The following is a 25,438-nucleotide window of genomic DNA, read 5'->3' on the forward strand; positions in this document are numbered from 1 at the left end:
TTATAATTCACAATAATATAGCTTGAGGTGTCCCACAAACTTGCAAGTCCTGGAAAGGCCTGTGTATTCATGATCTTCTCTCTGGGAAATGGAAAATCAAAGTGGAAGGATCTCCAATGTTTAAAGCAATCTGGAAAGGATGGAAACGAGTGAGGCATTGGGTATCAGGAGCAGTACTGACTGATAAGAACTTCAAACTATGTGGGGAAAAATCATCTTGGTGGAACTTTGAAAGGAATGAGAAGCCTTTGGCACTTCTACAGGGATGCTCTGCCAAACACTGTTCTAAACTAGGCATTACTAAATTTGGAGATCACTACTAATGAAAGATTGGTTGATTGGAATGAGCTATTTTGAAACTTGACTTGCCTACCTCTCATAAAAGAGCCTTCTCTGTGTTGAAAGAGGCCTGGGAGATCCAAAAGCTTCTTGTAGACCGTGGTGAGAGCATTGACAGACTTCCTCTGCTGTAATGGATGGATGACTCCCCCCTGAAACTCTATGAAAGACAAATATATATATATATATATATATATATATATATATATATATATATATAGCTTGTTATCTGATTCGGTGGTTATCAATGATCATGTTAACTCTAAATGGTCCACCAACCATGATTCCCAATTCTGGACTAAAAGCCTCGATTACCTATGGCATCACCTGGTTGAACCTAAAGTTCAATGTTTCTTATGGCATTCTCTTCTCCATAGACTACCCCTCTGTAAACCTGATGGTGACCCTTATCTCTGCTCTGTTTGCCAGCAACCCGATTCTATTCCTCATATCTTTTCAGATTGCATCTTTGCCAAGGGGGTGTGGAAGATCTTTGGCTTATTTTTGGATGAGGATATCTCGTTGTTTTATGCTATCTCTGGTTTCATCCCTGGTTTTCTTAAGCATCTCCATTATTTCTGGTCTATTTTCTCCTCTCATTTACTTTGGTACATTTGGATACCTATGAATGAGGATATTTTCAAAGGTAGGCACATGATTCTTTCTGAGTCTTTGCAGAGACTCATTCATTATCACATCTTTGTGCAGGTCTCACTGAGCTTACAGGTTAAAGAGCAGCAATTCCTCAAGATTGTCAGGAATTGTACTAATTTGTTCAAAAAGGAAAATGTCTCATTTGACATCAAGTCCAAAGACGTAAAGAAGTATAACGTTGATTGCTCACTGAAAGAAATCCTGGATCAAAGCATCAAGAAGAAGAAGACAGCAGAACTTAATGCTGCCTCTGGACCTGTCCATGCAGGAACAGCCAATACCAGTGCTCAACAGGCGATTGCAGGAGCAGCTAGTACAGTGCTCAACAAGTGAAATGCAGGACCAGTCAATACCAATGCACATAACCAGGCTATAAAGGAAGTCCTGGACAGAATTGTACCTAACAATGCCCTGACAAATGTATTGGTTGTCACAGAGAACCAAGTAGAGATTAGAGCAGCTAGACCTCGTGGATATTGATCAGCACTATTCCTCGTCCCCCTGCTCTTCTTTGTGAAACCTTCTTCAGCAATCTTTTCAATGAAATCAGAGAAAATGGCCTTAGATTCGGATGGGCAAATGGTCCTCTACCTTGGACAACATGCATTGCAGAAAACTAGATACAGTTTGATATAGAATTTTGAATTAATACGGCCTGATGTAATGGGTTGGTAGATTTGTTCGGGCCACAAATCATCTCTCTTTTTTGGGTTACCTTTCGGTAAACTTTAGTAGTTGTTGCTTGTTAAGATGAACTCTTAACCAATATGTATCATACTGCTTAATTTATAATTTATAGAAATATACAAAATTAAATCATTTGATAGTGTGATACTCCATTGATCAAGGTTAACATTAAATACCAAAGTTGCACGGGTATCACCCCCACACCCCCCCCTCCCCACGCCTCCGCACCCAAAAAAGTTGGAATTGGTTTGAAGTTCGGGTCCGGTTCGGACTTAGTTCACCTAGGGTGCTGTTTTGGCACTGTGGGTTCGATCGGGTTTGAACCCAGGTGAACAACTCTAAAATTTCGAACCCAGTTCGAACCTGCAGCAAACTGGGGCCCACGGACAGCTGGAAAAGTGTCTTTTGGGCAAAAATTATTTGTTTTTTGACATCCACAACCCTAGAAGTTGTTATGAATTGCTTCTTGTGGCCACTCATTGTCATTTTATGTTTCCAAACAGGTTATTTTGCCTTAAGGAAGAGCACATTTTCTTGCCTATGCCTTGACCCCCTAATACTATAGCTCACAATATTGTAGTCTACTAGGAAGGTTGCCACCATATAGAGATATGGAAGTGTCTGACGGGTACCAGGCAGCATTTAGAAGAATATTTCCTGATGATGATATGAGAGATGTAATCATGGATGAGTTCATAGAGTTTTTCAATGCTGGAGGTCTAAGTAATGATGCTCTTCATCATCGGTTCAAGAAGGATGCTCATGGTTGGTGGTACCTCCATGGCCAAAAATTCCAAGCATTGCAGCCCCTTGCAATCAAAGTTATGTCACAAGTAATTTTTGTTAAAAAAAAATTAGCTCACTTTATCTTCAAAAGAATAATGACTAGAAAGTGATTTTAGTTTTTTTATAAGATTGAATTAATTCCTTTTTAATTGCTTACCTTATGTTGTCTTCATAGGTTGCTAGTTCTTCTGCATCAGAAAGAAATTGGAGCACGGAGCACCTATTCTTTCATCCACTTGGTGAAGTGTAATAGGTTGCAATAAAAAAAATAGAGAACCTGGTATTTGTGCATAACAACTTGCGCCTTCTTTCACACAAGAGTCAAGAATACAAAGAAGGGGAGACAAAGAAGTGGGATGTAGGTGCAGAGATTGCGGACTTGGATGCTTCTACTGCTCAGCTTACAATTGTTGATTTTGATGAATATGATGTCAATACCGATGTTGCTTTTGCTGCTGATCCCATTGGCCTTAGCCCAAGTAATACCGGAGAAGAAGAAGATAAATATGAAGAAGATGAAGACTGAAGAACTTAGAACTAAGAATATTAATACATTTTCATTCCATTAGTTAAACAATGAACGTGAAACAATGATACTTGAACTTGATATTTAAATGTTTTGAATCTTTGATGTTGAAGTTGATTGAACTATGTTACTATGTGATGGTATGATCACTATGATTACAAGTTTAACTGTTTATGGTGTTTTAAAGTTTTTGTTGTTTAAATGTGTTTATGCTGCTATGCTACATTCTAATTTTAACTCATGCTTCATAAAAGTGTGTATATATATATTCATAATTTTTACATGTTTTTGTGCTAACGAACCCAAACCACTTTTCAAAATTTTGACAAACTTGCGAATTGGTTCTCGAACTTGGAACCGAACTTAAACCGGCAACTTAGTTAAATACCAATTGATAGCTCACAAATATTCAAATGGAAATAACTAATAAGCTATATCATATACATCTATGTTCTCAATTCCAATGCAAATTAGAAAATCATTACAATTACAAAATCAAAATTTAGTTAATGATTCAATGTTCATCAATCAAGATTCAAGATTCACTAATCAAAATCTTCAACTGTTTCAAGTTCAAGATCATTTGAACCCAAAGTGATTCCACTTGAACTAGATGTACCATGTGTCATGATGTTATCATCATCATCATCATTTATGATTGCAACATGTTTAGTAAGATCTTGAACCGTTGTGTCCAAGTTGGCATACTCAAGGGCTACATTCCAAAGCTTGGCTGTCCCTTCATTGTAGTGATCCTCGTTACGTGACAAAAGACACATTGGTATAAATGTAAACCAAGTCTTCAACTATTTTTGAGCCGAACCGGTTATGCTTCAATGAGTGGATAAAGGAGTATCTATTCCAATTCCGTTTAGCAACAGAAGAACTTGCAACTTGGACAGTGTTGAAAAAACTAAACATAAAATGAAAAGCAAATCAAAGAATGTGAACGACTAAATTGTAATATACCAGTGGTAAACAAAAACCAGAAAACTTTACTTGTGAGAGGACCTTGATTACGAAGGGTTGTAGATGCTTAAATGGTTGACCATAGTGGTACTACTATGTGATTGCTCCTATATCGTTTTGGTACCTTATTGCAATTGGTCTAAGTTCTACAGTTGAGGCAAATAAACAAAATCTTGTCCTAACGTTTTTGTGCATTTCTTCATCTTGGAAGAGTCTTTCAAAAGCATTGTATCACTGACTAGCAACTTCATCTGCATATGGCATTACTCCATTTGGCAAGCCAATATTTCCTTGTTATAGTACCTTAGAGATATGGCATATACAAGGAGGTGCATTTGGTGGTCATTTTTTTCCAAAGATGATAAATGGTTGTTTCCACTTTATTGCATAAGGCTTCACATTATGTGGGTTCATTCTCATATGTTTGTATGACAAGTTTTACCTTCTCTACTATTGTGATCATGCCATCATAGACATCCCCCAAACAAGGTTTATTTGTATTAACGAAGCAAAGTATAGTTATGATAGGCTAAGTGAAATGTAATATAAATTGCACACGAACCCATCATCATCCAAAACCAATGTTGTAACCTTTTGGGCCCTCTCTAAATGTGGAGCCTCGCATACACCCCATTGATCGGAAATAACCTTTTTGGCTCAATGCTCTTTGGACCTTGACAAGTCATCTCATAACAATAGTATGAGATGCAAATTGGGTCTTAGCAACCTAAGTTGTCTCAATGCCGCTTGCACTTTGATAAGTTGGAACACATCCATGGGGCATCCACAACCTTGGGATTTGGTTCTTAGGTGCCTCTAGGGAGCATCTGTCTCTGCCTTCAAATGCATTCACTTTCGCATCTGGGATGGGTGGAGAGAATTCGGTAACCTAGACTTTGAGTAGTCCTTTGAGATTTATATGACTATGATTATTAATCGTTGACACCAATGACAAGATATCCAATAGGAACATCATGGTCAAATGGTATTAAACTCCTCCACATAGCTACCTGATTATGGTAATAGTCATTATTGATACATTTGTGAGTTTTTTTGTATGGTGAGAAGATCTCGCAAAAACTCATAGACTTTAGTCGTTGAGTTTTTCCCACAAATCGTAGTGATTTTCCCATAAATTGTTGAGTTTTTAGCAAGAACTCGGCAATAGAAGAATTTATTGCACAGATGCAAAAAACTCTTTCTAATTTCATGTTAATTGATTTCTTTTGCTCCTCCTGTCGAAAATAACCCTCCCAACCACTGTTAAGGCCTTTTGAAGCAATTTTGCACCTAGATGTGAAGATTTGTATTTCATCTAGTTGTAAGCGCAATTGGAGCTTGCACGATGCCATCCACACAAAGAAGAGAGGAAAATTAGCTAAAATATGCCTTAAATGACCTTATCTTTGTGCAATAGATTCTTTAGTTGTGCACGAGGAAGGTAGGGGAAATATTACGTGCTCCGATTGATTTGTGGATGCTGCAGGTCCTTACTCTTTTTGGACAATGCAGGATTAGCCTTCATTGTTTACCGAGGATGTCATCTTTGTTTTGGAGAGGTAGGCTATGGAGGAGGAGGGGTGTGGATCTGGATTCACATTGGATTGCATGGAGAATGAGGAGGTTGAGGATGATGAGGAGTCATTATCAGTGCCAACAACATCTGCATCTAGGATGAAGGTTGAGCCACAACTTGTCATGCCGAGTGAGGAGTCACAGCCACAATGGACTCCTGGGACTCGACCCTCCAATTTGAAAATGTTTTGACATTGTATTTTCGTTTAGTTTTACAAAAACAATTTGCTATTTTAATTTTGCTAGTCTAGAAGGCTACCAAACATTAGCATTCCACATGAGGATGCTTTTTTTTTGGTTTTAAATCAATCAAATATGTCTGGATTCAGTTTGTTTCTTTAATGTACTTGTTTATTTACTCATTGGATGCATCTCCTTGTTGAATTTTGCTACAAAAAATGATTTTCTAGTTGAATTCAAACAATTTTTTAAGTTGCCATGTGTTTTGCTGATTTTTTTTTTGGGCCTTGGGGACTTTTTCAACTTTGGAAAAAGTAATGGAAGGGCACTCCATGTGCCCTATGTGATGTAGAGTGTCCTTAGAAACATAAAGACATATTAGCCCATACGCCATGCCAATGTGGCTTGACCATGTGTATTTCTGTTCAGGATCACTTGTCTTGGGAATGAGTCCACAAAGGTAAGGTAATATCCTGCTCTAGAAGATGGTTCATGATCCTTTATTTCTATAATGAATAGTTCTCTTGATCTTGTGTGACAAAAGAAGTGCAAGCAACTTCCGAAAAATAGGGGCATTTATAGAAGAAACAAATCCTTTCCATTGATTAGCCTGTAAAAATAATAGGCAGGGTCGATTTTTTTTGACCTGGATCAGAGACCAAAGGAGCAAGTTACAGCCCCTTGAAGTTGATATTCAAAAACAAGAATGCAAATGGGAGAGTGGGATCCCTCCCAAAGAGCATGCTGATGGTGCAGGCATGTACCGTGCCAGGATGACATGGCAGTACTAGGGAGGTCTACATTGTCTTATTTCTAGGGCCTTGTGTGGCACCATTTGTGGCAGGAGTTGTGTTGTAGGAGTACATCAGTGGTAGATAAGCTGGGCTCGTGAGGGTGGCACATGGTGTTATCTAAGAAGCAGAAAGTACTTGCATTGATCAGGTATATGTCCAAAAACTACTCTTCCTGCAAGAAGTATGATGTCTGCAGAGCAAAACCAAGATTATTCAGTCTCTCAATGCTAGATCTGGATGAAACAGAAGGCTAATTTGACTTTCTTGAGTCATTTAGGTGATGTAAAGAGATTCCCATTCATTGAAAATCAGCTTCACCCAAAATATCCTCTATGCCCAATGGTTTTAAAGATTGAAATATAGACAGTTTCTAGCACATGATGGCTCTGGTACCATGTTAGATTTTGTGTTGAACAAAGTAACACAGGGCCTTAAGTTTATGAACTAGTCACAATATCAGAAATAAGAATAATCCTTCTTAATTGAGCATAAATGCGTTGAGTGACAATCCAATGAGTTAATTTCAAATATACAGCCCTTTTGGATAAGTTAGTCAAGATGACATGTTGAAGAGGTCATGTGTTAACTCCCAGTTAGGAGATAACTTGATATGTTAACTTAGTTATCTGTTCAAGTTAAGAATTGATGGGCAGTGTTAGCACTTGATGGCTTCAGATAAAAAAGTGACACGTCTATATTAGCTACTTAGGTGAGGGAAAATAAATATTTCTATTATTGCAATTAAATTTAATAAAGAGGTGCAATGCTACAGTTAGGATACAGACAATCTTAGGTTAAGTATAATATTATACTAACAGTTTTTCTATTTACCTTATCTGTTGTTTGGTGTAGTGTTCAGCCCTAAATCTCTGTATTCAAATCTGTGCCTCCTATATGGGTTACTCACTATCTGGTCCTTCTGCTTGTACATGTTATCTAAGGGCTCACTGATTTCTGGGCAATATAGGGCTGGTCTGTGCTTGATGGCTTAAAGAGTGATGATATTCATGGGATTCCCATGCATATAATGCTTGTGCATATGTAATGTGATGAACAGACAGAGGGGTGTGGACAAATAAATGGGACTAATATGGAATTAGGAGTTGTCGTTTTGTTGATTCAAAAGTAAGCGTTGGTTTTGGTATGTCATCAAGCAGATCTTGTAGTTAATTAGTTTAAATTTAAAGTCTGTGAATCTATAACAATCTTATTCTAATTAATGTTTGCTAGTATATACAATACTGTGAATCCTTCTGGACATGTTAGATGACATTTATATTCACCATTGTAGCGTATGGTAGGATTTATATTTCAAGTCACGAATTTTTGATTTGTAAATGGTGATCAATAAACAGTTCTTGTTCAGTTGCATCATTATCTAATTTAGGTAATTTTTTTCTGTTTGATTTTAGATTTTTGAAGTAAGCAATGATGCAAAGATGAAACGTACAATGAGACGACCTTTACCTGGAGGAAGAATAAGTGTGCTTAATGCAATGACATGGGCTGTGACCATGGGTGCTACAGGCAGTGCTTTGTTATTATGCAAGGTGGATATTACATTGTTTCAAAGTGTAAAAATTTCGCAATAAAGTTTTTGCTGCATAAGTTTTGGTTCTATTCAGTTACTAATAGTCCTGAATTTTCTTCGACAAGGCTCTTGCAGGCTAATGCTCTTGCAGCAGGGCTTGCTATTTCAAATCTATTTTTATATGCACTTATTTATACTCCGTTGAAGCAAATTCATCCAATAAATACATGGGTTGGAGCAGTTGTGGGTGCAATTCCTCCGTTAATTGGGTACTAATCTTTTCTAATGTTTCTGACAATCTCTGAATATGATATTTGGTTGTACTTTTGAGGTAATTGCCACAAGTTCATTTTCAAAACATAAATGATATATGTGGAATAAATTGTGTTTCATTTTCTGTTCTTTCTCAGAGTGTAGTTGTTGTTGATATATGCTTAGTAAAATAGAGTATGATTACTGTTGGTTATGGCAGCTACATTGAATTTATTCATAGAAAAAAAATGTGAATTCATAATGTTGTTAAATGCTACCATTCAAGGATAGATTCTATTTAGCATATAGAATCTAGATCTAACATCAATGGTGATATAAAATTGGTTTGGTCTTGTGCAAGCTGTAAATTTTTAATTTTTTAGCTTCAATGAGATCATTTCTCTTAATTGTACACTAAAGACCCCAAGAAAATCTATGTGCAGAGATGGGAACTTAGGCCTTAATCTCAGTGGCAAGAACAATTGATATTGCAGTTGCCACTGGGGATGTGTCCCTGTGGCCCAGACACTTGTTTTGAACATCTCTCTGTATCCTTCTCCCCATTTCTGTTCCCCTTCTAAACAAAATTCGATACTCAAAAACAATTGGGATGTCCCCTTTTTTTGGTTAAAATTGGGATGCCTCTGCATCTCCCCAAGCCTGGACATTTAGACAGAAAACAGATATGGAAGGGTTGTAGTGAGCTTGTGACTTAGAGATCAAAGGCTACTCAGGCTGAGTATAGAGTTAACTGAGGAATCTGGGTAGCCTTACAGATTTAGTTGTAAATTTATAGCACTTACCTGATGTTGAAAATGTCATATGCAATTCATGCCCGTTTATACAGGAATTGGGAAGACTCATTCCTCAGACAAATTGCTGTTGAACCAAAATGCGTCCTCAGTTAGAAGTTTATTTATATGTCAGCTAAGAGATCCTTATTGTACATTTAAAGGAAATGTTCTAATTGTTTTTAATGCTTAAAAATGTAATTCATTTCTTTGTTTATTAATTTCTTCAATGTAACTATGAGAGTAGACAAGCTTACACTTCGCGAGTCATTTCTGACATCTTAGACTTTAATTGTTCAAGACACCTACTTTGTCACTCCCTTTGAAATGTATGTATACACTATAACTGTTTGATGTTTTAAAAATTCTCAGCCTTTTTTCACTTTGTTTAAGCTGTTTTCAATATGTTAAATTTTGAAAAACTAATGTTGATTTTGATTTATTATTTTATCATCTGCCCCCATGTCTCAAAAATTGACCAGAAACAATAGGCAAAAGTTTTTATTTATTCTTTATTGTCTGCCACCGTGGCTCAAACATATACCATAAACAATTAGGCAAGAATAAATTATTTTATCCCTGGCAGCCAATCTTGTAGCTTTTGTTAGCTGAGGCAGTGAGTCCATAACATCAAAGCAATAATATGTTGGAGCACAACTTGAATAATTGAGGTTCTAGAGCCCGAGTCATAATTAAATTTTCAAAACTTGTAGTTAAGTGAGAAACATGTATGATATATCTTGTAGTTCAGTGAGAAACATGTAAGATACATTGTTTTGAAATTGAATAAGTCCACTTTTGTGAGCAAATGCACATAAACTACCTTTTAAAAGCTATATTCAATTAATGAGAGTACATAGAATTGCTTTCATTGGAAGCAAAATAAATTCATTCTTGACAACCTCTAAACACTACAAAAGATGGCCTTAAATGTCAGCAGCAGTTGAGGTGAGATCCACATAATCTGGCAGAAGATTAGCTTTACTTATCATCATGAGATTAAATAGGTTCTTTTGCAGTGTTTGCTTTCATGTGGATGAATAATTACGCTGTAGGCATTCCCTATTTGAATGTGAGGAGCAAAAATTTGAATCCAATGATGGAAAATCATGTAGAGCGAATGATTGCCATTGAAGCAATGTTAACCGTTGATCGATTTTCACCTTTTCATCATAGCGCATGACGTACAAAACACTGTGGATTCAGCGTAAGGGCGATCTGCTGGCAAAGAGAGACTTTTACTACAAAAGCCTCATGGGCCAACTCATAGCTCACGACCAAGACAATCGGTTGACGCCCAAATCTGATTGTATTTTTTGGTTTTTTAAGACTTAAATGGCCAAACAGGTCATTTCTTATCCGGAGTGACCAAAGCAGATCGTGTATGGTAATGGTTTTATTTATTTATTGCAAAACTATTGTGGAATTTTCTTATCCATCTCAAAGGATCCTTTGATGGCAGATGAAATATGTCAATTAACAGAAGAAAAAGTTTGAGTTTACCTAAGCAATGAAAAACGCACTTCAATATCGCTAAAATGCCGCTATAGCAGGCAAACCGCGATCAATTTCACGGCAATTGATAGAAGCCGAACTACAAAGAATACCTAAATCGACAGAATAATGAAATTTCTGATGCCAAGCAAACGATTGATTTTGCTTCAATTAAACAAAATGACGAAAACCAAAAACATCCTTGGAAAATTCTATTCAACAAGGTAAACAAAATCCTCCGATGGTCGACAGAACCACCAGATTCATCTCAATTAACAAGAAAGAAGATCAATGGTCCTGAAGGGCCTCTGGAGAACAACGATACTAACCTGAAAGAAGGCTCCTGGTTTGAACCTCGCTAACTTCAACAGAAAGCAATAAATCTCTTTGCCCTTGGAAAATTAATCAGCAGATAGAACAATCATATCTGAAACACCCAGAACGGAGAGAACCGATGTCAGCATAAATAAACGATGGGAACTAAAACGGAAAACACTAAATATAACTCATTTTGATTCGACACTCAGTCAATAATCTGTAAATCTTTAGCTTTTCACATCAGTAAGCGAATTCCCAAGCCTGCCAGCCTGTAAATTATCAATCTGTACACTTAAAAACCATCTACTATCCTCTTACAGTAATAAATGGATAGGCAGGCGTCAATGGCAAAGTACAACATCAATCAATATATTTGGTATAATAATCGACAGTTAAAGACTGCGCAATGGTCATCCACTGTCTCCCAGACTTTGGAAATATCTCTGTTTGTTTAAATTATGTGTTATTGAAGGAGGCTGTGGAGAAGTTAGTGTTTTGGATTGATCTTTGTTTGAGTTTTCTTCTACTGTAAGTTCTATGTAATTGTAAGATGTCTTGGAGAAGTTAGTGTACAATTGGTCAAACTAAATTAATGATTAATGATGAGCTGGGCATTCATCCTTCACAAGTATTCGATCATGAAGCTGTAAACAATGGTCGAGCATTAAAGACTGCTATAAGTTAATGGACCAAATAAAAGGGAAGTGTATAACAAAGACCCATGGGGAGGGCAAACAGATTGTGAAGTAAAGCGATTACATGGGGCACATCATTCTCTTCCATTTCTCTCCGTTCTGTAGTCTTATTTGCGCTATCAGAGTACACAAATCCAATGGCGCATCAGCACAATTTCCACTGTAGACAAACTTCAACATCAACACAACCTAAGATCGAGTCACCGCCTGTGTGGGACAGTGGGAGTAGTCTCTATGATTCCCACAAACTCTTCACTGTTACTCAACATCTCTCAACGGACAATTGCAGCAGAGGAATCATCACTTCTATTGCCTTCCATTTTGAAAGCTAGGTGTGCTCAGAGATTCCCAACTCATAGGTCTTAATGAAGTCGAGCCCATGGCAGATGTTGATTTCTCATATCACCCTAAAATTGAGCCGTTGCATCTGAAGATGCCGAGCGGAGTGAGAGTTCCCAAATTTGTTCATTTGTATGGTTAAGGCCTATACAATTGTGAGTGGTCTCTATATATTCTAGAGCCAACACCAACAATAGAGGAACTATTAATACTAGTAGACAGATTTATTCTACCATGAATAGGTAATATATAATTGAAGTTGATCTTAGGGATTGAATGGTTTTTCAATGTTATCTTATTTTTCATATTGTCAATAAACTATATTTTAAAATAAAATTGGTTAAAAGTTTTAGCTCAAAGATTAATTATTAAACAAGGATACAAGGATTAAAGTATTTAAGGAAGCATTTATATTTGAGAGAAATTGTTCTTTTAGCACTGGGTACTTATTCTATTAATAATATAGCTTTTTAAAAATAATTATATTTGTAAGAAAGTTAAAAAAAATTAAATTCATTATATTTTGTAAATATGTGTATGTTTGTGTGTGTGATTATATGATGTGTGTGTGTGAGAGAGAGAGAGAGACAGAGAGATCATATGTTGTGTTATAAGACATTTGAGTATCCCTTCCCTTTAAATCTCCTCTCTGTTCATCTCTTATGGAGTTGCTTACATTCAAGTCTCTCTGTGGTATCTTTAAAAGAGTGCACGGAAGAGACGGACAACCTTGCAGTTTTTGAAGCATTCGTTCTTCAACATAAGTTTAGATTTTTGGTAGCCTTGTAAATTTCACTAGATTCATATGCTAGAAGAATCAAAACATGGGACTACAATTTTTACTATTTGTTGTTTTGAGCACATCAGCGGTTGGAAGTTGAAGGTCGGTGATCGATTATTGAAGATTGTTCATCCATTGATTTTTTTTTTTTTTTTTAGCATATTACATTTGCAATGTGAATTTCGACGTCTCCATTATACCCCTACAGTTCTGCAAGAGAATCCAAATGCAGCAATGCACCATTAGTATCAAAGTATAAAAGAAACATTTTTATCATTCCTCATGAACTTTGAATAATTCTTAAGAATCCAAGGAACACTTTTTCTGCTCCTCTATCTTTCGAAGGAAATCGTGACAAACTGTAGCTCCCAGAGTCCTTGTTGCAAGGAGTTGGAGGTTGTGTTGCAGGCATGTTCTACTATCTAACAACTCCTAGGTCCAATAGATAACTTGATTGTTTTCCCTTGATTTAAATCATGAAAATTATTGTAGAGTTCATAACCATCCAATCCAAAAAACTGAGCAATAAATTTAAGGAAATGCAGTATTTAAAACGAATTTTCTAACAATCACATTCGTCACCTTATAACAATAGTCTCTACCAGGATGATTTGAAACTTCACAAAATATGGAGAAATTGTTGGCCACACCCTTCTCTAGCATGAGTACTGTGCAACTCACTACTTCAAATTGATTATGGTATAAAAGTATATTCGTAGTAATTTAACAAGTAGTAGAGATTGATAATGACATAAAAGTATGAAAATAATAATCTTCTTAATAATTATAGATTGAATATGATTTGGAAATATATTGATTAATGTATAAGAAAATTACAAATAAAATAAGATATTTAAATTCTAGATTTAATATTGATGTGATTTTCAAAATAGTATATGATGATGTATTCCTGTGTTTCAGTTATACAATCTTATTAGGCTATTTTTGTTAAATTAATAATATTTAGTTTATTGATAGAAACCATTAAATACATATGGCTCAATGAACTAATGAATTTAAAATTAATTTAAGACTACAAAATTAATTAACCTAGTGTTTAAGGAGGGCGAAGATGAGATCCAAAGAAATCTTGTTCCCAAAATAACCACAGATCTACAACAAATTTTTAAATTATACGTATTGAAAACCCACATTACACACTTCAATTATGTAGGCTCTTTTGTGATTTTCTTTAAATATGAATCAACTTACTACCCAAATCATAGAATAATATTCAGTAATTAAATCATTACATTCTAATAGAAATGACATATCGTCCTCTTTAGGATTCTTTTATTAGGGGTAGATAAATGCTCATGTTATTATTAATGTTGACTTCTTAGATATCATAGTTTTTATGTCAGTGTATTTTCATATCCTATTTTTAACAGCACATAAGAAAATAATAATCCTTTGTTTTTGTTAATAGTAGATTTAAAAAATATCGACTTATTCAATTTATAAGAAGAATATATAATTGAACTAGCTGAAAAGTATCACTAATTAAGTGCACATAATTTATGGATTTGTTTGTGTGTGATTTAAAAAAAAATCGGTAAGAGGCTCAAGCTAAGATTGTTTATTATTATGTGTTATGATTAATTATTATTATTTATTTAGCTTGAGTAGACTCGAGCCTAAGGCCTCCCACATAAGAGACTCATAAATTTATTGATGTGTTGTAGACTGTGTAATAGGTATGCCAAAGATATATTGAAGATCAATTACGAAAAAATATATGTGAAAAGGAGAGGGACAAATAATGAAAAATGACATTACACTTTGTGAGCAACTCGGTGTCTCTTTCTCCAATTCTTTCTATGACTCTATCTACCTGTTTATAATATTTACCTCTTTCGAGCTTTCTCGATTCCTCTAGCTCTAGCTACATCTATCCATCTTTGTCTATCTTTATTTCATTTATATATACATATCTTTCTCTACATCTATCTCCTTTTATTTATATAAACATGTGAAATAAAAAAAATACAAAATTATCCAGGTGGTGTATTATAACTAAAGTAAGAAAACGTAATATCTTTAATACTCCCACTCTAGTAATCAATTTAAGTAAAAATTATTTTGAAAACTACAAATTAACAAAACACATATTAGGAGATATTGTTGTACAAAAATTACTAGGATTGAAGAAAAACCCTACTAAATTCTAATCAAGAAAAAATGTGTTTCTAATTTAATTAACAAATTACATAAATATAATTATAACTTAATTTATATAATTTAAATTTTAGTAATTAAATATAATAATTATATAGATTTATAGGTTTAATGGTATTAGTTTTATTGTTTTACTTTTGTATTCCTTGGGTTGGGTAGTTATCTACTTTATTCTTAGTTTTTAAAATTTTATTTAAACTTTTTGTTTTCTCTTATTTCTTTTTTTGATAGAGTTTTTTGTATGTATTTTTTTGTTGTGGTTGTTCGTGTTTTTGTATTTATTTCATATATATATGAAAAAAATTTAAAACAATGAAATAGACTTCATTTTATGAATAATTTTATAACTTGTTTATCAACGCAATCATGTTGCATTTGGAAAATAGAAGAAGTGAGGTAGATATTTGTTGGTAAACAGATTTGTCACTAAAGAAATTGCCCAACGGAGTGTATGTGGCAAATTGTTTACAACAGTTGGATAGGCCCTTGATATTCGGCCTTCCTCTGCATTTAGAGGGGCAGCTGCCTCGTAAGATGAAATTTTAGATTTTTCAATAAAGATAAGAAGAACTTAGAAAATAGGAAGGAAAACCATTGATAGCGAATGCACCACACGCCTTCAACGTTTTCATAAAAATGACGTAAACTATTAATGAGAGCTATCAAGGACTACGTTTGAGAACTTTCACCAACACAATGCTAATTCAAACATCCACAAATACTCGCATCATACCATGAAAGTAATCATAGATGAATTAACACTTTAACAATCCAGATTCCTTGGAGAGAGAACGCTAAATGTACTTCCATTTATTTCTTGCACCAAGAAAGAAAGAAATAACTGATTACACAAAAATAACAATTGTACACACTTTCCAAAAATTGCTTTATGATCAGAGCATCAGTGTTCCCTGTATCCAAGTCCCAAAAAGTTCCATTATTACATTGACCTCCAGGAATTTATAGCCAATCTAGAATAACCAACTTCTCGGGTTCGTAACTACCCAAAAAGTTGGAGTTTGGGCTACTTGAAGATGATTCATAACCAACTCTAACCCTTGAAGCTTAACTATGGTTAGAAAAATGAAAACTAGAATTAATTCTAAAGTTGACCTTCTTACAAAATACATCAACAAAATTCTAAGACAACATTGGATAGAAATACTTCTAACTTTTAATTCTTTGAATTTACTCCTTGATCTGTAGGCGCTACTAACAACTGAGTCAAGTTTGCCTTGTATGCTCTGAATGATTTGATGACTTGAGCCAAAGTTTTGTTTTTAATGACGATTAAACTCTGCATCTTCAGCTTACACAGCTCATGTCTCTTTCTAATTTCATCCAATTCTGTAACACAACCTGACAAGTTTTGAGTACAGGAGTTCAATGCTACTGAGAGACTGCTCAATCTCATCATAACACTAGCATCTGAACTTTGTTTATTGCCAAGTTCGGTGCTGATTTTTGCCTCTATGCATTCCAAAATGGAAGATATGTCTGGATTTTGAGTGTGCTCACTAATAGGAATACCTTCTACGATCATCGGTATATCCCCCAAGGCTTTCTTTTTCAGTAACTTGCATGAGTTTAAGAATTGTTCTCCTTCACTCAATTGTTCATTCATACTATCATTCTTCCACCGGATATTTTCCAGCCATATATCAATTTGCTCTTCTTCTCCAGTGCTGATTAACTTTAGTGACTTGACTATATTGCTGTCCATGCCTTTAATTTCTACTAAATTGGCATCGATTTCTTTCCAGAATGTTCGTTGTTCCTTGAGAGTTGTCAGTTCTTTTTGAATGCTTTGTTGTATATGATCCGCTTTGGTAAATATACCTTGAACATCTCGAAATAAGCCTGATGCCTGTTCTTTCATGCTTTGTACCCATGCTTTCACCATCTTACCATAAGTTTGGCATTCTCCTATGTTTCGAATGGTTTCTTCATCAAACATCTTCTCCGGATCTTCTATAATTTCTATGGATGAACTAGGGCCTGGAAAGGAGTCACCAACCATTGATTTGATGCATGAAGAAAGAGCTTGGACTTGACACTTGAGTTGATTCTTAACTTGCTTATCTCTCCTTGATTGCTCTATTAGGACAGCAGTTGACACTTGAAAATTGTGTTCTTTCCCTTCACGGGTAGTCCGGCCTAGATCTACTTTAGTGATGCTAAAGTCAGATTCATTTGCCTCATTTATGTCCTTTTCTGTGACTGGTTGTGCAATTTCAACAGATAAATTACCTGTAGTGGGGCTCGCTGCTAGCCTGGAATCCATTTTAGTCTTCTTTATCTTTGTACTTCTGTGCATCAAGTCAGCTACACCATCTAGATTGGGCGCTTCCAATTGAATCATTCTTTTCTTCTTTCTCTCCAAACTCTGTTGTAACCAAGATGTTGAGATACTAGCAGATGGACCAATTACTGAAGGAAGCTGTAAGACTGTAGATGATAAGTTCAAGTTATGCACATTTTCTACAACTGGCTCCTCTTGGATTGCTTCTGTGCTTTCGGGAGACAATGAACGTGTAGGAGATGCTATGGATTGAATCATCTCATCTACAAATGATGGTAAAGTATTCATCTCAGGAGCTTCATCAATCATTTGTTGAATTGGCTTTAAGGTCTTCTCCTTGGGTTTTGATCTCTTCTTCCTGGTAACCATGTTGAGTTCACATGCTGATGCTAGATCAACTCGTTTATCTGGATCTTCACCATCATCTCCCCATTGTGTGCTATGCAAAGAGCCTGAGGATGTAGGAATAGAAGACGGAATGGTTGAAACTGATGTTCCTTCTTGAGAGGTATTATTATTATTTACACTACTTCTTCCTGTTGACTTAGTAGTATTGGCTTCTTGGACTTTATTCTTTAACCAAGTCTCAGTTCGTTGAATCACAAAGAAAGTCCTTTCCTTGAGGTCTTTTAGTTCTGGCAACGACCAATTGATATATGGCAATTCTAGTAATTGTATCCGCTCAAAGAAGTAAGGATCAATCAAGTCTGACCCGTCTTCTGTTACGCCTGTCACATCCCATCCCATTTTGTAATCAATGATTTGTTCTATTGTAAATCTCATCCAGTCCCTTTTTCTAACTTCTAAATCATTCTCACAATTAGCCCAATAATCTTCCAATGTGGGGAAATGAAGATAGCCAGGTCCAAGTGCCAAGTTATTTTTAACATACTCGCTACAATCAAATGGAAAGCAACTGTAGAAAGAGTGTAGAGTTATGTTCACCATGGATCTCTCAATATTTTGAGCATCCGAAGAAGACGAACAACTGTAATGTCCAATGCCAATTGGGAAAGGGATTGATCTTTTGTTCCTGCACTTTTTGTTTACTTGACCAATTTGCCTGCAGACTTCTGAAAGTACCAACTTATCATCTACGAAGCGAGGCAACATGAGAGGACAATCTCGGAAACCTCCAATGCGGATGTAAGTGAATCGAGGATATTGTATGAAGAAGCTACCATAAATACTAATGAGACTGGCTGCTTCAGGAGAAATTCGAAGCCCTATGTCTCCTTGTAGTTCCCTGGCAGTGAGCATAGAAAAAGCATCATTCACCCTGCGAAAGTGTGCATTGCTTTGTTTTAATTGCAACTGGGGGTAATAGTTATAGATTTGAGTGGTTAAGCTATATTCCCCATAAGGATTTAGACCGGGCCATGGCTTCATACTTGCAATTGCGTACATTAGATATGAGGACATGTAAAATCCTTGATTTGCATTGAATCCTGTCAACTGGTAATGGAGGGCATCGCTGATTATTTCTCCCCAATCTATAAACTGTTTCCCAGTGGTGATGGTATTAATATACAAAAACATCCAATCTTGAAAATCTTCAGCTGTCTGATTTCCCACCACTCTATTGAGAAGAACTATCATATCAGAAATGTCTTCATTAAAGATATTCCTGCGTAACATTCTTGGCAACTGCGATTGTCCTCGTCTGGTTGATCGAGCCAACTTTTAGCAATAACATTGAGACATGTTTTCTTATTCTGATGAAAATAAGCCTGGGCACCTTCTTTAGAAATTTCTGTAAACTCCTCTCTTACTGGCAATCTGAAAGTGATGGATATAGATATGGGGTCCAACCTTGCTACGACATTACCTCCTGCAGTCTTGATGTCCCTCGAATTCTGATCATATGCCTTGATACATTCTAAAACCAATTCCACACATTGAACTGCGAGCGGATGTCCTGCATGGGCCAGACCACTTTCCAGCGTTCGACGTGCCAGGGGTGATTTATCTTCTTTGCTCATCATCTTCCAGAAGTCTGCAATTTCTAAATGCCCCAAGATATTTCGGGGAGCGTGCTTTTCAGTATTACAGGAGGTTCCTTACCCTGAAAATTATACCTCATATTATCACCTGTCAAGGCTGTTTTGGTAATAATGCGAAGTCAATGGTCACGTGCTTTGTATTAAACTTGGTGTTGTATCTTCAAATAATGATAAGAATTCATGAAAATCTTTACTTCACTTTGAAGAATCCAGCTCTCATGTGCGACAGAAGCATTTCATTGAACAAGTCACCTCTTTGAGAGCTTGCTTTGTGACTGTTTTATGCATTCTTGTGCGGTAGTTTAGAAGTGCTTTATTGGCATTCGAGGTTGCTCATTTTGTCAAATGGATAGTAGGCACGTTTAAAAATATGTGCTTCTTCTTGATGGCGGGGTTGCCTGCTTTTCCTCGGTCTTCAAATTTCCTTCAAATATCAATGGTCACGTGCTTGTCTATGTCCATGCACCTCTGCCCTTATGCCTTTTCATACACTGCGCTTATTCTAACCAATTGATGATATTTCAGTCGAACCACATAAGCACACTGGCTTTGAATGTATTCGCTCCATTGCTTTGCCAACTGTTCGAACTAATTAGTGACATGAAGTTCTTCTTATGGATATCGTGGGTGAGAAAAGTCGAGGGTTACCCGAGTGTTGGAGATGAAGAATTATGTCAAACGTTTCAGTTACACTCTAAAGCGCATTCCATCAAATAAGTCGCACCCACTGCCTTGTGTTCCCATACGTGATTCTAGACTCAGTATTCAAATGCATTGTTAGTCTTTCAACTCCAAATGCGGCTTAGGAGTATAATAATACCATTGCTATGCCGTGACAGGTCCGGAATACCATTGTTTTGACAGTATCGGGTGCCTTGGAGTGTCTTGCTGCGATTTTTTTTTAACAATGCTCATGCTTTGTTGGGGGTGGCTTATTTTTGATTTGCACATTCATTTTCGTGCATAATCTTCCCATGCTTAATGCTGCTCACGGCACCACAACTTGGAGACAACGCATTTTGTCAAACAAGTCGCCCCCACTGCCTTGGCACTTATCGCATCTTGCAGCAAGCACGTTTCATGCAAAAAGCATATTAAATATGGTGGGGCGCACAAAATCTTCCCCAGTCCCCATGCACAGCTTTCCTGAGCCAAGCACTTTTGGGCGCTGTCCACATTTGACTCAATGAAGAGTCTGTCTCACGCAGACCGAAAATACCATACACCATGCAGTGGAAAACAAGCCGTACTCACCATGCAATTGTCCTTTATTCATTCTGCTCATTATATGGTATCATTTTCAGCGTTTTGCATGCTGGTCTTTGCTTGTAAGGCCGTAGGTCTGTGTTGATGAAGCCGCAGGCCATGCAGGGTTAAACAATTCCATATTTAATCGAACTTGAGAGAATGAAATTGCTAATTGCATATATCATTTTTAACATTATCTTTTGTGCAGGATTTTCTTTCAGAGTAATCTTGAGATTCGTGGTCAGTTGTGAGTTACATTGCCATTTCGTCTCCAGATTTTTCTTTTGAAATGCTCTTGGGCATTGATAGAAATGAGCAGTAGATTCATTTGGCCCGACTTTTCATGACAGAACAGGCTTCCTTCTTCTCTATGTTGTGTATTCTAAAGTTCCAGAGCAGAAATGATAGAGGATATTCATAAACTCATAGTTGGGAACAGACCTGAAAGGATTTGGATTGTGTGAAATGATTTATGGAGATTTGGATAAACCGTTTCTACATCTTTGCACACCCTGCCACCATTGTGTTTTAACCTCATAAACTACCCTCGTTTATGCAAAGACGCTCTCATGTTTGCCTGAATGTACACACTTTGGTTCTTGTTTATATTTTGGTACAGGTTAAGATTAGGGCAAAAAGTTAGAGTACGGGGAGAGAGAAAAATTGGAGGAGAGGGAGTGAAAACTCTAACTCAAACCCCGTACTTCTCTCTAAAAGGTTCTAGTACGTGGAGAGAGAAAAGTACGTGGAGAGAGAAAAAGTGAAACTCAAACCCAAAACCTTAACCCGTACTTCTCTCTAAAAATTTTAGTACATGGAGAGAGAGAAGTACAGGGAGAGAGAAAATTTGATTTTTCAATAAGACTAATCTCTCTCTCTTATTGAATAATTAATATAATTAAACTCTCTGTAAAATATTTGGGTAACAATATTGAAGGCGTAAGCGTGAGAGAGAGAGGTAAGAAACTAACAATAAAGATGAAGACATAGATAGATATAGAGATGGGTATGGAGGAGAGGGTTATGTATAGAAGGAAGAGATACATAAATTGGGAAGATAAAAGGATAAACAAATAAGGCAGACATAAATATATATGGAGACATAAGGAAAGAATGAGAGTGAGAGAAAAAAAAACTGAAGACAAAGAGAGGGTGAGTTGTGTGTTTGTGTTTGTGTGTGTGTGTGTGAGAGAGAGAGAGAGAGAGGTGTGCAGATAGAGATTGAGTGTGAGATGGGGGAATAAATATATATATGTAGAGATTTAAAGGTATAGGAAGAGTGTAATGAGGAGAGATGGATGTATAGAGAGATACAGATGGATTCAGAGGTAAAGATAGAAAGATATCTATGAGGATTGGAAGGATGCATAGAGAGGGATATATAAATGGGATGAGATATAAAGTGATATAGATGGTGAGTTAGATTCATCAAAAGATAACAAGGATAAATGTAAGGACATTATAAAATGGAGCAGCAGGGAGGGAGAGAGAGATAAATGGACAAATACTTATTGAACTTACATAACTTACGGCGTACCTATTGCACACTAAGGTGAAATTGCTAGTTATTCTACTTTTTAGTTTTTAATGAACCACATAATTATTCTTAATTTGTGATGTGCCCTTTATTAATAGGATTTAATAAAAATGAAAATAAAAAAATAAAAATCAATGAATACATTACAAGCAACCAGATTGTAAAAAGTATTTAAAAAATAAAATAACATATAAATTAGAATGCAAATAAATTAAATTAAATTATAATTGAAATGTAAAAGAATTTAATTTAAAATTTAATTAAATATAAAAGAATCATAAAGAGAATCTAAGTAAAATATAAAAGAAATAAAACTAAACTATAAATAAGTTTAATGAGTGGTCAAAAGGCATGAAATAAAAAGATGCGACTCCTTCAACCATGAGATATAAAATGAATAATAAAATTTCATTTGAAGTTGGGGAGAGAAGAAAAGCACATACATTAAGATAGAGTGACATATAAATAAAGATTATATATTTGAATTATATACAGGGAGTATAATTGAAACATTTATTACATCTAGCATATGAGAATTATTGTATATGTAAATATATGATTATAATAGATCTCTATATTCACAAGGAATAAATGGATAAAATAAAAAACAAAGAATAAGAATATGTTTTAGATTCTTAGGTTATTGATTATATGGATCTATCTCTTATCTATTATTAAGGTATCGTAGGGTAGGGAGCTTGCAGAAGGGAGAGATGAAGTAATCTCAGACACATTGAGGCTTGTCTCAACACTGAGGTTAAGCCTTGAGGGGCCCCACTTGTAGTCTGTTTCACGCACCCTTGTTATGGTAAGGCTTCCACCTTATGATGGCATTAGTAAAGAAAAGGGAAGGAATGCTTGTGATCTATATGAAGAAATCCTTAGATGTTAATCTAGATTATGTTCATTAGTTGATCACTTGATGGTTTGCTTTTTTCTAATATTTATGACTAGTGATGGTTAATATGGAATAATATTCTAACATATTTGGTTAGTAAGAATGATTCCCGAATTCAAGTGGTAGGGAGGGGGGGTCATTACATAATTCCTGTTTCAATTTTCGTAAATTAATTTTAATTTGGTGCAAAACATATTTGTTTATTTTTAATTTAAAAAAATATACCAACAGTTTTAAGAAACCCAAAATCATTATACTAGAAGGTTTGAACACAAACCAAGGGTATAATATCAGTCTTTTAGTCAATGGCTACTGTGCTTCAATCCAGATGGCATTCCTTTTCTCATATTCTTCGAAAAGGAACTACATACTAGTTATTCGTTGTTTGTCTATATATGCAACCAAATTGCCATTGTTCCCACCATTATTGCTATAAAGGCAGACATTTAAAATCCTTCTCCATAGAGGACGCAATTTTGCTGCTCAGGTTTGTTTAGGTTTTCAATCTAAGGCCTATGATATCTATAGTAGTCAGAGGATTTGGTTTCAATAGTTGGAATCAGTTCATAGCAATATATTTGATTAGGCACATTTATCTTCTGAATTTTTTTTGGGCCTTGGTAAATCAATGAAATGTTAGATATCCTAGTCTATTTTTATCTGTATAGATTTTGATGCTTGTATTGTGGCATACTTAAGGTGGGTGGCAGCCTCAGGACAAATTACATTGGCAGGGCTGGTCCTTCCAGCAGCTCTTTATTTTTGGCAAATTCCACACTTCATGGCCCTTGCATATCTGTGCCGGAATGACTATGTTACCGGAGGGTATGTTCTTAATTTAATACTTTCTATTTCAAAGAGCTGAATGTAGCTTTCTTTGTTGTTTATGGAGTTGTCTTTAAGTGTTTTGAGATCTGCACTTTGGCTGGCTGATTTCAAGTCATTCTTGTTTGCAATCTGTACAGTTTCAAAATGCTCTCCCTTTTGGATGTCAGTGGGGCTAGAACATCACTTGTGGCTCTTCGAAATTGTATTTACCTCCTTCCTGTGGGGTATCTGGCGTACGACTGTAAGTTCAATTTTCGTAAATTGGGTGTATTAAGATAATAATCTATATCTATTTTTTGTTTCATTGATCTTCAAGATTTCTTTAATCATTTCTACTGATTTAGTATCATATTGCTTTCGCTTCTTTCTTACTACTCTCATTTCTGAACTGTCATTCTAGACCATTTTACTATTTATTGCTGCATGTAGGATTTTATTGGTAGATTTGCATTATAGTTATGTTTTTACAATTTTGCTATTGCTTTTTAATTATTGAGCCAAGGCATGGGAAGTAAACTTTTTATATGGTATATACCATAATCTAGAGGCCTGATAATTGTCAACAAGATGCTATTTCTGCTTGCTAACTGATTTTGATCTCAACTTCAGGGGGCATCACATCTGCATGGTTTGGGTTAGAGACTGCACTGCTAACTTCTGGAATGGTTGTCACAGCAATGCTGTTTTACTTCAATCGAAATTCAAAAAATGCTCGGAAACTCTTCCATGCTAGTCTTCTGTATCTTCCAATATTTATGGCAGCAATGCTTTTTCATCGTTTGCCCAATTCACAGTTTGACAGGTCTACAAGCGATCTACCTGAAAGAGAAAGGATCAACACAGCCTTTGGAAGTGTTGAATTGGTTGACAATGAAGAAAGCAAAGACAGGTATAAGTTGAGAAAACAACGTATTAGTAATCAATCACGACCTCCTGTTGCTTATGCTTCTGTGGCACCATTTCCTTTCCTACCTGTGCCAACATTTGTTTCAGATGACTGATCTATTACTTCCATATATGAAATCCATGAGAAAAGATTGTAATTCTGTTATGACTTCACTAAGAAAAACATGCCATTTGTATGGGAAATCCAAGACCTTTCTCATAAAATAGTTTTATTGGATTTTTATATTGTTTCCAAATACAAGTTATAGTTTGTAAGGCCAAAGACGCAGCATAAAAATATTTTCTCGATTTCTATTTACCTTTTAATCCCTCAAAGGCACTGGTAGATGGGCATTTAATTTACTTGGAAAAGTTTAGTGTTAAAAAACAATTTTCCATCTAGTTTCTCCAGAATACTTGCAGAAGATTACCTTTATATCAGGTATGTGGTAGACCTACAAGTAAATGGTCCCTTGTTTTCTAGTTGTTTTATTGTTATATTTTTGTTTTTAAAGAGCTTGATACAGACCTTCTTTCATCTCTGCTTATGTCGGTATTTTCTTTGTTCATCGGCATGGCACTAGCTTTGTTTCACATCAAAAATTTCTGCCAAATTTTGCCCACGATTTTCTATGAAACCAGCCATTATTTTTTGGGGATTTTTCTGCATATTTTCCTATGTTTCACAGATTTTCCTGTATGAGGACATTTTAAGGGCCAGGGATATGTTTCCGGTATGGGTAAAACTAAAGCCAAAATTTAGGGGAAGGTATGGCTATTAAAAAAGTGCTAGAATTTTTATTCTATTAGAATAGTTTAAACAGCTAGTACATATATCAAGTAGCATC

General features: G+C 35.7%; 1 protein-coding gene across 1 annotated transcript in view; it reads left to right on the top strand.

Annotated features, from left to right (window-relative positions):
• The window catches only part of COX10 (cytochrome c oxidase 10), a 50,505-nt gene extending 25,596 nt beyond the window's left edge, over positions 1 to 24,909 (top strand). The window contains exons 3-7 of the mRNA XM_089821696.1: positions 7,923 to 8,060; positions 8,177 to 8,310; positions 23,577 to 23,702; positions 23,843 to 23,946; positions 24,315 to 24,909. Of these exons, the coding sequence (XP_089677822.1) occupies positions 7,923 to 8,060; positions 8,177 to 8,310; positions 23,577 to 23,702; positions 23,843 to 23,946; positions 24,315 to 24,706 (894 nt within the window). The 3' untranslated portion in view covers positions 24,707 to 24,909. The remainder of the gene's footprint in view (positions 1 to 7,922; positions 8,061 to 8,176; positions 8,311 to 23,576; positions 23,703 to 23,842; positions 23,947 to 24,314) is intronic.
• The last annotated feature ends 529 nt before the right edge of the window (positions 24,910 to 25,438 follow it).

This window comes from Cupressus sempervirens, chromosome 3 (assembly GCF_028749045.1).
Source record: "Cupressus sempervirens isolate cs-2001-9-10 chromosome 3, ASM2874904v1, whole genome shotgun sequence".
Classification (NCBI taxonomy): Eukaryota; Viridiplantae; Streptophyta; class Pinopsida; order Cupressales; family Cupressaceae; genus Cupressus; species Cupressus sempervirens.